Source organism: Rhinatrema bivittatum, chromosome 1 (genome assembly GCF_901001135.1).
Source record: "Rhinatrema bivittatum chromosome 1, aRhiBiv1.1, whole genome shotgun sequence".
In the NCBI taxonomy this organism is placed as follows: Eukaryota; Metazoa; Chordata; class Amphibia; order Gymnophiona; family Rhinatrematidae; genus Rhinatrema; species Rhinatrema bivittatum.
In genome coordinates, this window is record NC_042615.1 from 533,910,534 (window position 1) to 533,931,445 (window position 20,912).

Sequence of the window (20,912 nt, forward strand, 5' to 3'; positions counted from 1 at the left end):
GGACTTCTCCTCCAAGAACTTATCCAATCCTTTTTTAAACACAGCTATATTAACTGCACTAACCACATCCTCTGGCAACAAATTCCAGAGTTTAATTGTGCGTTGAGTAAAAAAGAACTTTCTCCGAACACTTGTAACAGGTGTTCTCACAGGACAGCAGGATGTTAGTCCTCACATATGGGTGATATCACAGGATGGAGCCCAATTACGGAACACTTTTGTCAAACTTTCTAGAACTTTGACTGGCCCCTACTGAGCATGCCCAGCATGGCATTAACCCTGCAGCCAGCAGGGGTCCCTCTTTAGTCTGGTTACAAAGCTACAGGCAGTGCCGAAAAATAAAATAAGAAAACGAACCCAACACCGTGGGGTGGCGGGCGGGTTTCGTGAGGACTAACATCCTGCTGTCCTGTGAGAACACCTGTTACAGGTAAGCAACATTTGCTTTCTCACAGGACAAGCAGGATGGTAGTCCTCACATATGGGTGAGTACCGAGCTGAGGATGTCTGGACATGCACCAAATGCACCCAAGATGTGCAACAGGCACAACAATTGGGGTGGAATTTGGCTGAGGGCATCCTGAACCCCACCAGGCAGGCGGAAGGGTGTTGGTACGTCACGTCGTAAATAAGTTACGCAAGGCAGACTGGCCGAAGATGGAATCTTGTCTTCGGGCTTTGTCTAAGCAATAGTGGGCTATAAAGTATGGAGAGAACTCCAAGTGGCAGCCCTGCAAATGTCAGGAAGCGGCACCGATTGTAGGTGTGCTACTGAAGTCGCCATGGCCCTCACAGTGTGAGCTTTAACACAGCCTTGAAGTGGAATGCCTGCTTGCTGATAGCAAAAGGATATGCAATCCGCTAGCCAGGAGGAAAGAGTCTGCTTACCCACTGGCTGCCCCAATTTGTTAGGATGGAAAGAGATAAATAATTGAGTGCTCTTTCTGTGGGCAGCTGTACGGTCTAGATAGAACTCTAGAGCCTGTTTGCAGTCAAGGGTATGCAGAGCCTGCTCTCCTGGATTGGCATTGGGCCTGGGAAAAAAGAGAGATAGTATAATGGATTGATTGAGATGAAACTCTTGATACTACCTTAGGCAAAAACTTAGGGTGAGTGTGAAGTACCGCCCGCTCCTGCAGAAGTTTAGTGTAAGGTGGATAGGTAACTAGGGCCTGTAGTTCACTAACTCTGCAAGCCGAAGTGATTGCCAAAAGGAAAATCACTTTCCATGTGAGATAGCGAAGCTCACAGGATTGGAGAGGCTCAAATGGTGGTTTCATGAGCAGACCCAAAACCAGGCTGAGGTCCCAAGGAGGGGCCGGAGGACACAGTGGAGGCTTGAGGTGAAGCAAGCCTTTCAGAAATCATGTGACAAGGGGTTGTACTGAGATAGGGACACCCCCGAGACCTTTATGGAAGGCGGCTACCACACTGACATGCATTCTGATGGAGGAAGTTTTTAGACCTGACTGACAAGTACCAGAGGTAGTCTAGAAACTGCGGGATTGGTAAAGGGATCAAGGGTCTGAGAAGAGCACCATGACATGAACCTGTTCCATTTGTAAGAATACGATTTTCTCATGGAAGGCTTTTTTGAAGCAATCAAGACACAGGAGACTGGATCAGAAAGGTTAAGCGGCTAAAGGATTAACCTTTCAACATCCATGCCATCAGGGACAGGGCTTGAAGATTGGGGTGGCGAAGGCACCCCTCGTTTTGAGTGATTAGAAGCGGGTCTGTTCCCAGAGGAATGTGCCTGCGAATGGAGAGATCCTGAAGTATTGGAAACCACACCTGACGGTGCCAGTGGGGTGCTATGAGGATCATGGTTCCCCTTGTCCTGACGTAACTTCACGAGAGTCTTCGAGAGAAGTGGAAGTGGAGGGAATGCATATAGGAGACCGGTTACCCATGATAGGGAGAACGCGTCTCTTGGTAGATAATATTGGCTGCGAGTGAGAGAGCAGAAATGGAGAATTAGGTAGCCTACATGCAGTGATTACATTTTTTCTCCTACACACAATTTGTACAGCAGAACTGATTTTTTTCCTTTGCTCCCCTGATATTTTGACCTATGCCAGTTCATGCAATATCCTCTCTAGTTATGTATTGGACCACTAAACCCATTTCTGCCACTTTGGACTGCTCTGGCACTCATAAGTTTAGGAAAACTTGGCAACATCTTGATATTAGGAGTCCTTGTACTTCATAAGCTAATCTCCAAGATAATGGAGAAATTACTTAACTGATAATTTCGTTTTCCTTAGTGTAGACAGATGGACTCAGGACCAATGGGTATAGTGTTCTCCTGATAGCAGTTGGAGACGGATCAGATTTCAATCTGACATCAGCCCTAGTACATATACCCCTGCAGGAAGTGCAGCTCTTCAGTATTTTCCTTGAAAAGCATTGTGGATATATGTATGACTGAAGAACGTGATTAACTTTATAACTTGGATAACGTGATTAACTTGGTTAACTTAATAAATTTGAACCGGTTGAATTGGTTATAGCTGGAGACTGCCAGTGCCCTCAACTGAGAAACATCGACACCCGGTAGGATGGGTGTCCTAGCTGAAGGAAAGCTGGCTTACCTGTGAATCCCCCGAGAATTCCATGAGTAACGGCAGCCATGGGTGGGATGCTGAGTCCATCTGTTTACACTAAGGAAAACGAAATTATCAGGTAAGTAATTTCTCCATTTCCTAGCGTGTAGCAGATGGACTCAGGACCAATGGGATGTATAAAGTCTACTCTCGAACCGAGTGGGAGGCTGCCTGTGACCCACTTAGTACTGCCCTTGCAAATGCTGTGTCCTCCCAAGCCTGAACATCCAGGCGGTAAAACCTGGAGAAAGTGTGGATGGAGGACCATGTCGCCACCCTGCAGATCTCGGCGGGTGACACTGCCTGGGCTCTAGTAGAATGGGCCTTGACTTGTAAAGGCGGTGGCTTGCCTGCTTCTACGTAGGCCGCATTGATGACTTCTTTGATCCAGTAGGCTATGGTTGCTCAAGAGGCTGCTTCCCCTTGCTTCTTCCCGCTGTGAAGGACGAATAGATGGTCCGTCTTTCGTATGGATTCCGACCTTTCCAGGTATCGGACTAGGAGGCTGCCGACGTTGAGATGGCGTAGACGTCAAGCCTCTTCCGAATTCTTATGCTCATATGGCGATGGTAGCGAGATGGTTTGGTTGAGATGGAAGTGAGACTCCACTTTGGGGAGGAACAAGGGAACTGTGCGTAACTGGATGGTTCCTGGGGTGAGTCTGAGGAACCGCTCTTGGCAGGACAGTGCTTGTAGCTCGGATATACGACGGACCGAACAGACTGCCAGCAGGAAGGCTGGCTTCAGTGTTAATAGTCGGAGAGACAGGCCGCGGAGAGGTCTGAAAGAGGTTCCTGCTAGGAAATCTAGGACCTAGGAAAAGAGGATCCTAGGATCTAGGAAAAGAGGATCCTAGGATCTAGGAAAAGAGGCACCGGCCACTTCAGGGGTGGTCGGATCTGCTTGACTCCTTTCAAAAAGCGGGAGACATCCGGGTGAGAAGCTATGCTGCCGCGCTCGCTCTTGGTTCCGTAGCATGACAATGTGGCCACCTGTACCTTGATGGAGTTGAGAGACAATCCCTTCTGTAGGCCGTTCTGCAGGAATTCCAAAATCGCAGGAATTTTGACTGAGTGTGGTATGATGTCGCGGTCCTCGCACCAGGCTTTGAATACTCTCCAAATCCTTATGTATGTTAGGGATGTGGAGAACTTGCATGCTTGGAGTAGGGTGTCAATTACTGCCCCCGAGTATCCGCTCTTCCTTAGGCGAGTCCTCTCAATGGCCAGACCGTAAGAGAGAATCGAGCTGGATCCTCGTGGAGGATCGGTCCCTGTTGGAGCAGGTCTCTGTGTGGAGGTAGAGGGAGGGGGCTCCCTATTAGCAGTCTTCGCATGTCTGCTACCACGGTCCTCTTGGCCAGTCCGGGGCCACTAGAAGTACTGGTCCCCTGTGGTGTTCTATCTTGTGGATGATTGCGCCCAATAGGGGCCACAGCGGGAAGGCGTATAACAGAGACTCCTGTGGCCAGGTCTGTACCAGGATATCGATTCACTGGGGCTGGGGTTCTCGCCTGCGGCTGAAGAAACTGGGTACTTGGGCGTTGGACCGGTTTGCCAGGAGGTCCATGGTTGGTGTTCCCCAACGGTTTACTATCAATTGGAATGCTGTGGTCAACAGCCTTCATTCTCCTGGATCTAGACTTTCTCTGCTGAGGTAGTCCACAGCAACATTGTCTTTCCCGGCGATGTGGATGGCCGAGATCTCTTGAAGATTCACTTCTGCTCATGACATTAGGAGGTCTATTTCCAGAGACACCTGTTGGCTTCTGGTTCCTCCCTGACAGTTGATGTAGGCCACTGTTGTGGCGTTGTCTGACATTACTCTGACCGCTTTGTCTCGGAGTCTGTGAACGAACCTTAGGCGGGCTAGTCTGACTGCCCGGGCTTCTAGACTATTGATGTTCCATCCCGACTCTTCTTTGCTCCATTGCCCTTGGGCAGTTAGCTCCTGGCAGTGTGCTCCCCATCCTCGTAGGCTGGCATCCGTAGTGAGTAGGATCCAGGTTGGTGAGGATAGTCTCATTCCCTGGCTCAGATGGGCTTCTTGTAGCCACCATTGTAGTTGGGCCCGAACTCTGTCCAGGAGCTGAAGACGTACGGTGTAGTTCTGGGACAGAGGATTCCATTGTGATAGTAGTGAGCGTTGTAGGGGTCTCATGTGAGCTCGTGCCCATGGCACTACTTCCAGTGTGGATGCCATGAGGCCGAGGACTTGTAGGTAATCCCATGCTGTGGGGCGAAGTTCACTCAACAGGGTTCGTAACTGGATCATCAGTTTTGATCTCCTTGTCGGTGTCAGGATGACCTTTGTCTTGTTTGGTGTCGAACCGGACTCCCAAGTATTCTAGAGATTGGGAGGGCTGCAGGCAACTTTTATTTGTGTTGACCACCCACCCGAGGCTCTCTGTTGGTCGCCTGGTGGCTTTCCTCTGGGGATTTCGCTCTGATCAGCCAATCGTCTAGATAAGGGTGCACGCGGATTCCTTCCTTCCTCAGTGTTGCTGCCACCACCACTATGATCTTGGTGAACGTCCGGGGTGCAGTGGCTAACCCGAAAGGTAGTGCCCAGAACTGGTAGTGACGGTCCAGGATCGAGAAGCATAGAAAACGCTGATGCTCTTGATGGATCGGAATGTGTAGGTAGGCTTCGGACAGATCCAGGGATGTAAGGAACTCTCCCCAGTTGTATCGCCCTTATTACCTAGCGTAGGGTTTCCATGCGGAAGCGAGGAATATTCAGGTGACGGTTGACCGCCTTGAGGTCCAGGATGGGTCTGAACATTCCTTCTTTCTTGGGGGAAAATAAAATAGATGGAATAATGTGCAGTATTTATTTGTTGTGGAGGCACCGGTGTTATAGCCTCTAAGGCTAGCAATCTGGTCATTGTAGCTTCCACTGCCATCCCTCTTGGAAGGGTCGTGGCAGGGAGATTCCACAAACTTGTCCGGAGGGAGGTGGTGGAAATCCAGGTAATATCCCTCTCGAATGATGGATAGGACCCACTTGTCCGAAGTTATCTTGACCCATCTTTGGTAGAATAGGGCAAGTTTGCCACCTATGGCTTCTTCCTTTGGATGGGTCGGCTGATTTTCATTGTGGGGTGCAGCTGGGGCCTGAGCCTGAGCTAGCTCCCCTTTTATTGTGCTTGTTACGAAAGGACTGGCTCCGGCTTGCGGGGCAGGCCGCTTGATATGTGCTTCTATATGGGTTGAAGCACTGTGAACCTCTGCCCCTGGAGGTTCAGGGGAAGGATCGCTGGTTTCTCTTATTCCTGTCTTCCGGTAGCCACGGCAGTGGGGACTCGCCCCATTTGTTGGCTAGTTTCTCTAGTTTGCTTCCGAACAGGAGTGCTCCCTTGAAAGGCATCCTTGCGAGTCTCGTTTTGGAGGATGCGTCGGCCGACCAGTTTCGGAGCCAGATTTGTCTTCTGGCTGCCAGGGCGGATGACACTCCTCTAGCTGCTGTGTGTACCAGATCAGAAGTGGCATCTGCGAGGAATGATACAGCTTGTTCCAGGGCCTCCCCAGGAGTGTTGTTCCTGGTCTGTGCTAAGCAGGCGCGCGTCACTAGGGCGCAGGAGGCCGCGATCTGTAGAGACATTGTGGAGACGTCAAAGGACTGCTTGAGGATAGATTCCAGACGTCTGTCTTAAGCATCCTTGAGTGCTGCTCCTCCCTCCACCGGGATAGTAGTGCGCTTCGAGACCGCGCAGACCATGGCATCCACTTTCGGACATGCCAGGAGATCTTTGGCAGCTGGGTCCAGAGGGTACATGGCTGCCAGAGCCCAGCCCCCTTTGAATGTAGTTTCTGGGGCATCACATTCCAGGTCAATTAGTTGCTGGACGGTTTGTAATAGTGGGAAGTGGTGGGAGGTCTGACGGAGTCCCTCTAATAGTGGGTTCGCCTTAGGTTCCCCCGAGGCACTTGTGCCCGCGATAGCAAGCTCTTTTAAGCTGCGTGTGACCAGGTCTGGAAGCTCGTCCTTGGTGAAGAAGCGTCTCATGGTTCGGTGGGGCTCTGTCCCCGGGAGTTCCCCTTCCTCCAGGGGTTCTGAATCCTCATCTAAGTTGTCCGTGTCCCCGAAGGTGGGGCTTCTGGGCGGTGGGATCACTTCCCTGGGCATAGAGTGTCCCGGTATGTTGAGGTCCTCTGGAGGAGCCTGTGGCTGTATAATAGGAGGCCCGAGTTGCATATGGACAAATGTATGCAGACCTTTGAAAACTTCCACCCAGGAGATAGATGCTGGGTCTAGACTAAGGGCGCTGTGTCCCTGGGGAGCCCCATTTGAGGGGGGGGTCCCGCTGTGCAATGCTAGGTCCGGCGTACTGCTTGAGAGGCTGGAGCCCGGTACCGGCTGGGGAGGGCCATAAGTTGGATCCCCTAGGGCCTCTTCGCACTTTATACACAGGGCAGTGGCCTCCTCATGCTGTGCGGCTCTAATGTGGCATGCTTGGCAAAGGCCCTGAGCTTTGAGTTTCTTTTCCAGTGGTGCTATGGGTTGTGCACGTAAAATACAGTTGCACGCTCCGGTGTGCAAAGTTGTACGCGTAGGTTGGGTGAGCGCTCAGGGAGATGTGCGCGCTGTTGTGCGCACAGGTCGAAGTTATGCGTCCGGCACAGTAAGCATGTGGCTATGTGCGTCACTTGTGCGCCCAGTACTTGGGCACGCGACATTGTGCGCAGAAGGTATTTGAGTGCCCGGCTCGTCTCTGTGCGCACGGATTGGAACGGCGGACAGGACGGCGAACAGAGCAAGATGGTGAGGGCGACCACGCAGACAATATGGCGACCACCTCGGAGGGTTCTCCACGTGGGAGGACCCTCGGATCTGACTGGGGTCTAGCCCTGCTAGGGCAGATGAACCCGGTGGCAGTGGTACCTGCTGGTGACCTGTGCGTCTCCTCGAACTTCAGAGACTGGAGACTTTTAAATAGATTTCTACCTTACCTTGTCTCGGCGCTTCCCGGGCGGTCTCCAGCTGCGGGGGGGAGAGGGAAAATACCTTCACCGCCGCGCTCGAGGTTACGCCCGCTGCCTCTCAGCCTCACCCGATGTCGGGGGCTAGGTCCCTGCCGAGAGTCGGTCGCCGGATCGAGGCTTACCTCCGAGGGATCGCGGAAATCACCTCGGGAATTCTCAACTGGGGGAGGGACCCAATGGGTGTCACTGCAGGAGAGCGGGGCTTGTCTGTAGAGGTAAGATTTCTTCTTAATTTGGTTTTCTTTGGTAAAATGACTAACACTGTGTGAGCGTGCATAGAGTCCCTAACTGCTATGGAGACAGAAAATACTGAAGAGCTGCACTTCCTACAGGGGTATATGTACTGCGGTTGATGTCAGATTGAAATCTGATCCGTCTCCAACTGTTATCAGGAGTACACTATACCCATTGGTCCTGAGTCCATCTGCTACATGCTAGGAAATTATAGATTTCAAACATTTAGGGTCATTCATCAAAATGCATTATGGCGTTAACGCCATAATGCATGCACTATATCATGTTACTGCATGGTGCGAATGCAAATTTTTGGAAGGGAGGGATCAATTAAAATGAGGGCCAATGTAACCCCATGCCATAGCATAACGCATGCTATCGTACTTTTTTTAACGCTGGAAATAACTATACCTTTTTTCCTAGCGTTCAGCTGTGTGATATACCCAAAATGGCCATAACACAATTTGCATTAAAGATTGCAAATTGCATTTTGGCCATTCCTGGGCTTGGTGAGGGAGAGGGGAGAGGAGTGGAGATAACCTCTGGGGATGCCTTCACAGTATTCATCTATTTATATCACTATAGGAAGGCCTGCTAATAGCTCAAGGTGAGGTGTTGGTGGTGGTTTAGGGGCCAGTTTACATGCAGAGTGAGATGTACAAATAGCACAGTACACCTCGATGAAGATCTGAGGTCATTTGGAGTGAGGAAAGTCTCACAAAGTTGAGATTTCTACAATGTTCTCTCACCCTAGCTTGATGGACTCTATAACAGGGTACTATCAAGCTAGGGCAAGAGAACATAGTAGAAAGCTCATCTTTGTGAGACTTTCCTCACTCCAAATGACCTCAAACCTTAACCGAGATGTACTGTGCTGTTTGTATGTCTCAGTCTGTATGTAAAACTGGCCCCTAAACCACCACCAACCCTTACCTCGAGCTATTAGCTGGCCCTCCTATAGAGATATAAATAGTTGACTACTATGAAGGCCTTATAAATAGGCTCTCACTATCTCTCCACCACCCAATAGTAATAGGCATGTCTGGGCACTTCGTGAGCTGTGAAATAGATGTATCGTGGTGCGTGAAAACTTTACTACACCCTGTGATACTACCTATGTGAAGCGCTATGTTAGCGCGCGGTGCGGTAATTCTAAAATTACCATAAACACGTCCCTTTTTCTTACCACGGGTGTTATCCATGCATTATAGTATTTTGATGAATCTAGGGGTTACATTGGAAGACCCTCAAGATTATACATAGGGGTCATTATAGCCTATACATGTAATCTTAAAGCAAGGTTAAACAAACATCCTATTCTATTCACCCAAACGTTTAGACAATAAGGGTTGTTCTAGGTGGTTTTCCATGCCTTGATGTTAGCTAGGGTTGAATTGCAAACATTTCAGGTCCCACAAGTAGAAAAAAAATCCTAGCTTTGTTAAACAAAATTTCTACAAACAAAGCAATAAATTTGGTTCCTTACTGACCAGAGATGTGAGGAAAAGGATATTAAACTTAGTGGTTAGTTTTGTCAAAGCGGGTCAGTTGCTGATAAACTGTCTGAGATTACTGCAGCTTTGCTTGATCATTTTGTTTCTCTTTTGGGGATAATTGTGATAAAAATGATGTAAATTCATTTTTAGCAGGTTGGCTCTTTGGCAGATAACTGAAGATTAATGTGACTTTTTAGTTGCTCGTACATCCCTGAAAGAAGTTGACAAAGCTAGGAAATGCCTCCCAGCTAAAAAATGGCAAATCCAGACGGATTTCATATAAACAACGTATTCCTGAATTTTACCCAGTTCTCCAAGATCTCTCTAATTAGCAGATGCTTACAAATGAGCTAGGATGGCTGAAAGATGTTACGATTACTGTTACACACAATAAAAGTAAAGATGCCCTACATTGTAATTCAAATAGGTTTATCTCCCTAATCCTAAAATAAAAATCGTAGTAAAATCATTTAATTTAGAGTTGACATTATTATGCCCTTTCTGATACAATCCCATCTGATCTGGGGCCTATTAAAGATCTCAACAATATCAGGTGGTTATTCAATCTGATACAGAGTTAACAGGGTAATGATCACAGAACTGATATTTTCCTTAGATATTGCTAAGAAGCAATTGTCCTGTTTTTAAGATGTTGCAAGGTTTTGGGTTCCCCCATAGTTTTGTTTCCTAGCCCAGACTTTTGTTTCTAAATCCATAAGCACAAATTTTGATCAATGAACAAATGTCTCATTTTTTCAGTCTCGAAGGAAGCTCATCAGGGTTGTTCACCGTCCTCACTACTTTTTGATTTAGCTGTTGAATATTTGGTGCATCATATCATCCTCTCTTTTTTAGGAGGTAGGAAAGGGGAAGATAAATATGCATAAGCTCTCTCTACATACTGATTCTTTTAACTAATCTCAAATCATCTGCCCCAGCCGAACCTGATGTCTTGTCCGAGCACAGATATTTTTCTAGTTAAAAAAAGATACATTTTCTAAATCTATAATTTTTCAATTAAGTCCTCAATTTTCTTTTTACTTTTCTTATTAGACTTCAGGGTGGCACAGAATGGCTTTGAATAATTGGATAGTTGCATGTTAGAAATATGGCAGTTAGCTAGTACATTTAGGAAAGGATCGTTCCTCTTACTGTCTTAAAGAGCATTCCAATTATTTTTGTCTGTGCATTTGCTTCTGATCTGAAGCCTTGGTCCCAGGTATGCCTAAGATTTGGTTGGCAGGAATGGAACACAACAGTGATTAAATCATTTAATGAACGTGATGGAATTTCAAATCCCAAATTGTTCACATTATATACATCTGCAGCTACAAATGTTGGAAGGATAGTTTGTATTGGCAGTATCATTTATTAAAAGTACACTCTACTATTGCTATGGTCCATTAGTGTCTAGAATCCCATATAGTAAATTATGCATGTCTAGTTACTATTTAGCCTTCAAAACTGAAGTTACAAAAATATTTGTGAAGGACTTTCATATACTAAACCATATATAAAAATCTACATATTGGTTCCACAGTTCTAATCACTGGTCCCAAACCATATCAAACATTTTTTGTACTTTTCATTTGCATAATAAAATTACTTAGCTTAACCTGACATGGAGCCATATTTCAAGTGTGACTTTGCGTCAGGAGTTGATAGCAGCTACTTTCATGATCAGCTGAGGGTGCCCATTTTGTGCCAATGCTTTTAGACGTAAAATACAAAATGGACACCCTCAGGTAATCATGACAAAGTCATACTTGAAACAAGGATCCATGTCAGGGATTGATGTTATTGGGATTGAATTCCTATTTGTGTTTGGATTTTGTATTTATTGCTAACAAGTCAGTGGACCTTTGGGTAATCATATACCGTATAATGCTACATGTCTATTATACTGATATTTTCAGATTTGGAATTTCCATTAGAAAGTCAAAAAGGTAAACAATGAAGAGAAGACAGACTTCACAGGTAAAAAGCAATCATAAGAGACATTACTACAAATTTTATAATTCCATTCACAAGAAATACAAATTACCTCAGCTGTGACTCACAATTTCAAAACTAAATTGTAGTACAACTTAGAAAGATATCGCATTTTAAATAAACTGAACTTCGCTCTGTCTGGAACACTAGTTTTTAGCCCACTTTACATAACTGATGGTATTACGGCTTTTTGTGTTTGCATTCTCAATATCTGATTTTCAGTTTTTCTTTTACTTTGAATGCATGGATTCAACTTTTCACATCAGCTATTAAACACCTTGCGATTGTTCACTTACTATCCTTTAAAGTGAATATTTATTCTTCAGAGTTTAAATGAGAACATAACTAAATGTTATTTTATTCATATTTCTGATAACCTTGGATAAAGCTCTACTTTTTTGGTCCTCAACCCCAGATTCGATTCACATATTCTGAACAGGTAGTATTTCTGTATGATTTTGTTTTATACAATTTCAGAAGGTCATTCTGCAAGTATAGTCAAACAAAGAAATACAGCAACTTTGTTTATTTCATGCAGAACCTTCTGCATTAAATGCTAAACAGTACACTGGTCCAAAATTACTAAAATACTTAAAAAACTATACATTATGTAAACAAAACATAAATAAGACAGAATAGTTCTTTGTACATATAGTTTAGTACAGATTTTTAGGGATTCAGGAATATGTACAATTTTACAATATGGACTGCATTTTCATAATGCATAAATACTTTTTTTCTTTACAGAAACCAACAAAAAATGTACAAATGTAGAAAGATGCATACTGACACACTGCAAAAAAATGTCCAAATTGTAAGAGAAAACAGTGAAAAATGTGCAAAATGCTAGATTACTCTAAAGTCAAATTTGACATTCTGCCATATATACTAACAGATTGATCACTTTTGACCGTTATATTAAACACTTTCAAATCATTGCTTTAAGTGAAATTCAAAAGATTTTTCTGGTTTCCTCCTCTTAAGAAAAACAGCAGTATTTTACCATAAAGTTACGTAGGGTAAATCAACTATGTATATGCTTAAATAGGATAAGAAACAACCAATGCAATTATGTTTCTTTCCAAAATGGAAGGAATGTCCCAAATCTTAACAGTGGTTCACTGTAGGTTCAAGATGCCGTGGTGTTAGGTATCTCTGAGCCAGATGAATGAAAGACAGGGAAGACCATGTTTGCACTTTTTTGGGGGGACACTACAATCTGAGACAAAGCTGGAGACGATTGTACTTTAGATGTTGGAGTATTTACAGTATTCAAAATGGCTCCTTCTGGGCTAACTAACAGCTTTTTTACAGATGTATCTAAATGAAATTCTGAGGTACTACTTGGCAGCTGAGTCTTGCCAGTGTACACAGTGGAAACCATAGGTGTTTTCTCTACAAAAGCAGATTGTGAGCTTGGTTGAAAAGGCATTGTTACCACTGCTGCAGGGAACAGATCAGATGGTTTAGCATTTGTGTTATTAACTTGTGGAGTAGTGTGCACTATTGGTACAGTATTTGCAATGCCAAGTGAGTTCACAATTTTTGTAGAGCTTTTTAGAGGTTGCTTCAGGGGATGCCAGGCCAAAGAACTACTTGCTGCTAACAAGCTCTTTTGGACTATAGGATTATCAATAGGTATACATGGAGTTCCTTGTACGTTACTAGTAACGAATGATGAATCATGTTTTGCATTAGTAGATATGAGAAGAACATGGCTGCCAGCTCCAAGGCCTTGAGGTGGAACTATAAATCGAATGCCATTAATCATAATCTGAGTTCCAGGTACCAGTGGTGAACTAGTATTAAGAACTAATTTTTGCTGAATGCATGTTTCATTCAACTGATGTCCTACCTGACTGGTTACAGTCGATGAAGCTGATGGAGTCTGAATACAAGATAACAGATCTGGAGTACCACTGTTAGTGTGTGCCAATCTTACACCACTAGGAGGTATCTGCTGGTTTGGCAGAGAAGTAGTGTTAGAAAGATTAATTACCTTGCCAGTATTTGGTGAAGATGGTATAAGGGCCTGAGGTTTTTGAACATTTGTATTTGTTGGCACTGCAGCTGGAATTCCTAATGACTGAAATTGAAATGGTGGCAGATGTGGAGAAGCTGGTGGAAGTGCAGCCAAGTGAGTGACTGTCTGCATTCCTTTGGGTGTGCTCAAGACAGAAGCAGGGATAGCAACTGTGGCTGGCAACTGCAAAGAAGAGGGCAGACTCTGAGGGGAGACTGAAGGCTGTGTGGTTGAAATGAGCACAGATGATGCAAGATGTCCAGTTTTCACAGTAGATTTAGCCACAGTGTTTCCAACATTTGGTGTACATAGTCTATTAGCCAAGACTGGCATTATCCTTGAAGGGATATCATTTCCACTATTCAAGATATTAGGGTGTGTTCCAACAGAAGTGCAACTTGATGTTACTGAAAGTGATCCCAAGCATGAATTTGCTGTTATAAAAGCATTAGCGCATCTTGGCCCAACACTAACGGAGTCATTAATAGCTGCATTTTGAGTTACAAAGTTTGAGCATCCTGGAACCAAATTACTGGCTGTTGACAAAGGTAAAATAAAACCTTTACAGTTTGTGTCATCTATTCCTTTTGATGCATTCTGTAATAAGTTAACTTGTGAAACATTATGTGCATTCCCAGCATTATTTATAATAGCTTGACCAATGTTCAGTCCAATTTTCACATCTTTTACTTGAGATATTGTAGAGGATGGATGAACTTTAATCTGTGCTCCCATGGTGGATGGAATTAGAACAATCTGAGATGGCTCTGTAGTTTTAACATATGTTTTGCTTATTGTAGAAGGCAAAGTCTGTGTTAATGACTCTGCTACTAGATTGTTGACTGGTTGGCTACTGGGAACTGGAGTATTAATCAACACTAGTTTCTGGGAATTAGCATTAGATGTTGGAGAAGCCACCATATTGACTGTAGTAGCAAGATTAGGGGTAAGAATAGATGGACCTGAAACCAACATAAGTTTTTGAGAAGAAATCCCACCAATTACTTCTCCATTTGTTGGCATAGTACTATCAGCCTGCACAACAGTATTGGGATCCATTTGTTGCTGCACTGACGATGAATGAGTAATCATTGCATTACTTTGCCTCATGTTTCCAGAAGATACAGTACTTACAGAACTTCCTGAAATGTTAATTAAATTAACTGGACAAGCTGGAGCTGCTGGCAGCCAAGAATTTGTTGATATGGTAGGCAAAACTGTAGGACCCTGTCCATTTTTATCTGCCAGCTGACACAAACTTCCACCACCACCACTACTAAGTTGGCCCAATGTAAATTTTAAGTTTTTTCCCATTAATGGATTAACATTTGCCGGAACATTAATAGCAGGTGGCGGAGAAGAAAATTCACTAACAGCAGGACATGGACCAACTGGCGGCATAGGAGATGTGGTTTCTGCTGCTGTTACAGAAGAAAAGGTAGAAGGTGACAGTGTTGAAGCTTTTGATACCAAAAATGCCTGAAGTTGGGGAGCATAACTAAAAACTGAACTAGGCGACAAGGTGCTAGAAGAGTTCTGATCCAGGTTTGTCTGTACTTTAACAACTCCTGTATTGCCACCTCGTGTCCTGACAAGAATAGACTGTGAATCTCGTATACACACAGTTTTCAGTTCTTGTCTCACTTCAAAAGAGTCACTAACCTGCTGTGGTGTTACACTATGAATAGAAACAGTGCTTGCAGATTCACTTAGAGTTGCAGTAGTAGATGTTGGTGGCTGAACTGTTGAAGACACTATAGGTGAAGCTATAGGTACAGGGCATGTGGTAGCCAAGAGTGGATTTTTGATTTTGTCAGTCTCACTTTGGCATACCTTACCTGCTGAAGCTAATAAGTTGTTTGTTGTAACTGATGGGAAAGTTTGCAATCTGTTCACAGGCGTATTCAGTTTTGTCACTTGTACAGCACTCTTGTTAAAAACAGTGCTAGACTGCTGAGAAGCTGCATTTGTAGATGCATGAATAGGTGTTGCAGAAGACAAGCTCATGTTTACTGCCTGAGGGACTGCTGCACAATGCTGCTCAGTAGTCTTTTGCAGTAAGACCTGTTCTTCCTTTGTAACAGCGTTGCCTTCCTTATGCTGAATGAGAAAATTTTTAGGCAAAATGAAAACTTGTTGCATGAGTTGTTCTCCTGTTTTCGGGTCTATAATGGGCTGCACTTGAATCTTCACAGAGTTGTTATGGAGATCTATTGGAACACACTGACCCCCTGGCATTTTACAAACCATCTGCAAAGGGCTTTCTGAATTAGTTTGGCAGGGTAATGCCGACTTTGGTGGGCTTAATCCTGACTTCTCAGAGGAAGATAAGCTCCTACCCAAAGCGGACGGCAGCTGATTAGTTAAGGTCACTTTGTTCCCAATATTTTTAGCAAGCAAAGCCTGAACAGGTTTGGTCCCTATCAGAATACTTGAAACTGAAGTTGCAGAGTCCATCAGGGATTCCAAAGGAGGTGATTCTGTTTGCCTTTGTTCACTCATGCAGTAGACAGTCTGTGTTCCACCTTCTAAACCGTGGACTGATGCATCACATGTGCTAAATTTGGTTTTCTTCCTGGGCAAAAGCTCTTTTGCATTATCCTCCATGCAACTATTTTGCTTACACTGACGTTTAAAAGTTTTAGGCAGTGTTCTCTGTACTTCTTTCGAAAATGATTCTTTTCTCATTAGCTTGCTCTTCCCTGCAGAGAAATCCATTTCTGATAGCTCCGTGCCATCTACAAAATGTAAAAATAAGCAACTGTGAGTACAATAGAAATACGTCATATGTCTCATACATCCCTGAGTGTTGAATACTGATTTACTACAAAGGAGGCAGGGTATGTTGCCATGCCAACAAGAACAGTTTTGGTATGAAGAAGGTATTCATAATCTCATCAACCACATTCTAATTGAATGCAAGTTTCTAAGCACAAGTTAGACTCTGGCCAATTTAAATTTCAAATACTTAAAAGCAAACAAAATCCTCATTACGAATACAGGAATAAACTTTTTCCAATGCATGAATTACAATTTTTTGCATATTACTGAACACAAACCAATCTTGAACGATTAATATGCTGTGCCAGTAAAAATACATATGTTCTATAAAAATGTTTAGAAACACCTATGTGATCAACTGGAACAAGTCCTTTACCTCTATGTAAAGTATTTAGAATATAGGTACATTTTTAAAACTACTTTAACAAATAATTTGAATATCTGAGAGACCAGGCAACCTAATCACTTTAGCAGATACCTCACGGTCATAGCTCTTCCCCTATGAGGAAAGGCTAAACAGGTTAAGGATCTTTTGTTTGGAGAAGAGATGGCTGAGGGGAAATATGATAGAGGTCTATAAAAGAATGCGTTGAATAGAATGGGTAAATGTAAATCTGTTGTTTACTCTTTCAAAAAGAAAGAAGACTAAGGATCATTCAATTAAGTTACTACACAATACATCTAAGACAAATAGAGAAAATATATTTTTTACTCAACACATAATTAAACTCTAATCCACTGCCAGAGGATGTGGTGAAAGCTGTTACTGTAGCTGGGTTTAAAAAAGGTTAAAACATTTTTTAGACAAGATCCTGAAAGAAAAGTCCATAAACCATTATTAAGGTGGTCTTGGGGAAATCCACCTTTTAGGATCCTGTCAAGTACTTGTGACCTGGATTGGCCACTGTTGGAAACAGGATACTGGGCTTGATGGACCTTTGGTCTGATCCAGTATGGCAAATCTTATGTAACATACTGTATTAATTTATAAGAATTTTTCATTCAGCATTTCAGATCTTTACACAGAATGAAGGAACAGCCACTAAAGTTATTAATCTGTGACACATGAAACAAGGAATATTGACCTGAAAAACTAGGGACATATGGAACAAATAAAGTACTTAATCTATATTTATAAGATGATACTAAATGTACACCGTATTCAGATTTGCAAAATCACTTTCTGCTTTTTTTTTTCCTGAGAAGACCTTGATCTATCTCATCTCCTCATGCTTGATACTCTACCTCTCCTAATCCATTTAACACTGAGTGGATAACAAGATATTATTGCTTACTGTTCCTGGCAAGGTTTGGAACCTCTGTCTGTGCACCCTGTGCAATCTGTCATCAGATCAGCATCACCTAACCCCTTCTCCTCAGACAACCACTGTTCTGCTTTTTCTATTGCTTTTGACAGGGCCAAGGGAAAAGTGTGTGGTTACTGATCATTTATAACCATCCTGCCATCTCATTCGCTTCATACCACAGGATTCCAGACTATCCCATGGTTCATTCTAACTAAATGCTGGCACCAGGTCTGTAGCAGGCTACCAGTTAACATGACAATTGTCTTTTATCCTGGCAAGAGGGTTCTGCAAACTCATGGAGCAAGGACCTTGGGTGGCGGGGCTGGCTCAATACTGCTGAACTATTGGCAGTGTGATGCTCTAAAGAAGTGTCAGATACCCTTCTAGACCTAAGTGGAGAGCAATTAAAAAAATCCACACATACGTGTTCATTCTCTACACCCTGTAGACTATTACAAAATAGGCTGTTAAGTTATACCCTTTATACCCACATCTCTTTGCTAGAGAGGATATAGATGTTGAAGGTACCTTTTCCCATATGTGCAGGGAATGTGTACATATTAAAATGATTTTGGAGGTCTATTGGAAAAGTACTGAAAGCTTATACAGTTAAAATTGAATCTGAACCAAAATTATTTTGGGATATTCTGAAATTGGACAGGCTTATTAAGCAAATATTCTTAGTTATCCAATGCATTTTGGCAAAGAAATGAAAGTCCCAGAAAGGTCCAAATTATATCGAATGGATATCTAAAGTTAAGAAAATTACATAAAAAAAAAAAGTGTGTCTCTGAACAGAGAGCATGATTTGTTTAAGTCAAGATGAGCCTCCTTTATTAATATTCTACAGCAGGAAATAAGATGAGTTTCTTTGTAGCTTTAGATATTTTTTATCTTATTTTCTTTATGTTATACAAATTCTAATTTTTTAATTTAATTGGCTAAGCTTGCAAGCTTTAGGTTATCTTGTGCACAATAATAAAAGTTAATGATTTTATAACTTTAAGGAAGTTGAGCAGAGTTAATCCCACTATATATGGATATGCATATTGTATTATGTAAGTAGGTTATTACTTTAAATGCTTGTTTAATTGGTGTGAAAAATGAACTTACAGTATTTTTGTAATGCTGGACAACATATGCCAGCATGAAATGAGAAATTATTACTTACCTGTTAATTTATTTTTCTTTAGTATAGACAGGTGGATCCAGAACAAGTGGGTTATGCACCTCTACCAGCAGATGGAGATCAAAGTTGACATCACAGTATATATACCCCTGTAGTGACATTAGCATGCCAGTATTGCCTACAAAAGTCAACTGTGGACAGACTAACAGAATTCGATTAATAACAGACAATCATTCCAGCACTCACCCAACAGGAAACACTGAGCTCAGACAAGAATGTATGAATACTAGTCTAGGGACTGGATTAACTCTTACCAGTAACCCCTGGAAACATGCAGCCATTCAGGAGGACAAAAGCACAACCTGCCGGTAGCCAAGGGCGGATCTACCTGTCTAAACTAAAGAAAAGGAAATTATCAGGTAAGTAGTAATTTCTCATTTCTCAGAGTTCCGACAGGTGGATCCAGAATAAGTGGGATGTACCCAAGCTATTCCAGATCAGGGTGGGAAGCTGCCCGCGGTACAATCAAAATTGCATGTGCAAAGGCTGCATCCTCCTGGGTCTGCACATTCAGGTGTGTAAGGAGGACCACATCTCAGCTCCACAAATGTTGATGGGAGATAATCTAACTTCTGGCCATGACACTGCCTGAGCCCTAGTGGAATGAGCCCTAACTTGACTAGACAACGGCTTCCCAGCATCCACATATGCTGCCATGACTACCTCCTTAATCCAGTGAGCTAGTACAACTTGCAAAACTGACTTGCCCTGTTTACTTCCACCGTGAAGGACAAATAGTCTTCCTGAAATGTTTGGAAACCTCCAGATACCTCACAATATGTCTCTTGACATCCAAGGGTCGCAAGAGGCAATATTCCTCATCTCTCTCCCTATCCAGAAATGGCAGGGAAATAGACCTATTTAAAACAAAACACACAGAAGTTTGTGTGTTTGTTTTTTTTTTTTTTTTAAATAGGTAGCCAAAAAGTCAAGCAACAAACAGAAGTTGGTGTGTTTGTATTTCCCAACCCTCCCACCCCTAGCTCATCCTTTAATTTATAGGCAGGTATCACTTTCACACACAAAAATTAAAATAAATAAATAAAATAAAATAAATTAAAAAATCTGCCCTTTTAACTTAAACTCAGAAATTCCCACACCTTATCAAGAGTTTGATCATTCCCTTGTAGGTTACTATCAGATATATAGTGAATACACATACATTTAAAGGACCCTAATTGTATGCCATCCTACATCCATAGCAACATAAAACTTAACTAGGAACTGAACAAATTTAAGTTGAAGGCAGCAGTCCAGCAGCATGAGGAGGGCCTCCCAGTCTTTTGCACAAAGTGTCCCATATATGATTTTTTACCCGCCGGTGAAAAAATTGTGTGTGCATCTGATGCAAAGAGCGCCTGTCTCTCAGAGAACGAGTCCAATCTCTGGAGGCTAGAGTGGCAGACATGGAGGAGCTGAGGCAGACAGAGAGGTATATAGATGAGACCTTCAGGGACATAATAGACTCCAGCCTTGGAGGAGGGTTCTCATGAACATTGAGCATCAACCTGGTGCAGCAGAAAATGATCCTTTAGCAAGTACCTGCCCTCCAGGTTGTGCATTGTCCTCTCGCACCGAGGATGTCTCTCCCAGGGCTTATGTCAAGGAGGGAAGGGTCAGGTCGGCTGTCATAGTTGGTGATTCTATTATTAGGAATGTAGACAGCTGGGTGGCTGGTGGGCGTGAGGATCGCCTGGTAACATGCCTACCTGGTGCGAAGGTGGCGGACCTCACGAATCACCTAGATAGGGATTTTAAACAGTGATGGGGAAGAGCCGGCTGTCATGGAACATGTGGGCACCAATGACATAGGAAAATGTGGGAGGGAGATTCTGGAAGCCAAATTTAGGCTCTTAGGTAGAAAGCTGAAATCCAGAACGTCCAGGGTAGCATTTTCTGAAATGCTCCCTGTTTCACACGTGCAGGTCTCCAGAGGCAGGCAGAGCTCTGGAGTCTCAATGCGTGGATGAGATGATGGTGCAAGGAAGAGGGATTCAGTTTTGTAAGGAACTAGGGAACCTACATAGTAACATAGTAATGACGACAGAAAAAGCCCAAAATGGTCCATCTAGTCTGCCCAGCAAGCTTCCCAAGGTAGTAACTGACGCTCCGTGCAGGTTACCCTCCCTTTTGGGGAAGGGGAAGTCTTTTCCGAAGGGATGGGCTCCACCTTAACCAAGGTGGAAGCAGGCTGTTGGTGCTAACCTTTAAAAAGGAGATAGAGCAACTTTTAAACTAGAACAAAGGGGAAAGCAGACAGTCACTCAGCAGCACATGGTTCAGAGGGAGTATCTTCAAA

General features: G+C 43.5%; 1 protein-coding gene across 2 annotated transcripts in view; it reads right to left on the reverse strand.

Moving 5' to 3' along the window:
- Positions 1 to 11,824: 11,824 nt before the first annotated feature.
- KIAA2026 (KIAA2026 ortholog) overlaps positions 11,825 to 20,912 on the reverse strand; it is a 335,679-nt gene continuing 326,591 nt past the window's right edge. For both annotated transcript variants that reach the window (XM_029613945.1, XM_029613954.1), the window contains exon 8: positions 11,825 to 16,074. In XM_029613945.1, the coding sequence (XP_029469805.1) occupies positions 12,443 to 16,074 (3,632 nt within the window). In that variant the 3' untranslated portion in view covers positions 11,825 to 12,442. The remainder of the gene's footprint in view (positions 16,075 to 20,912) is intronic.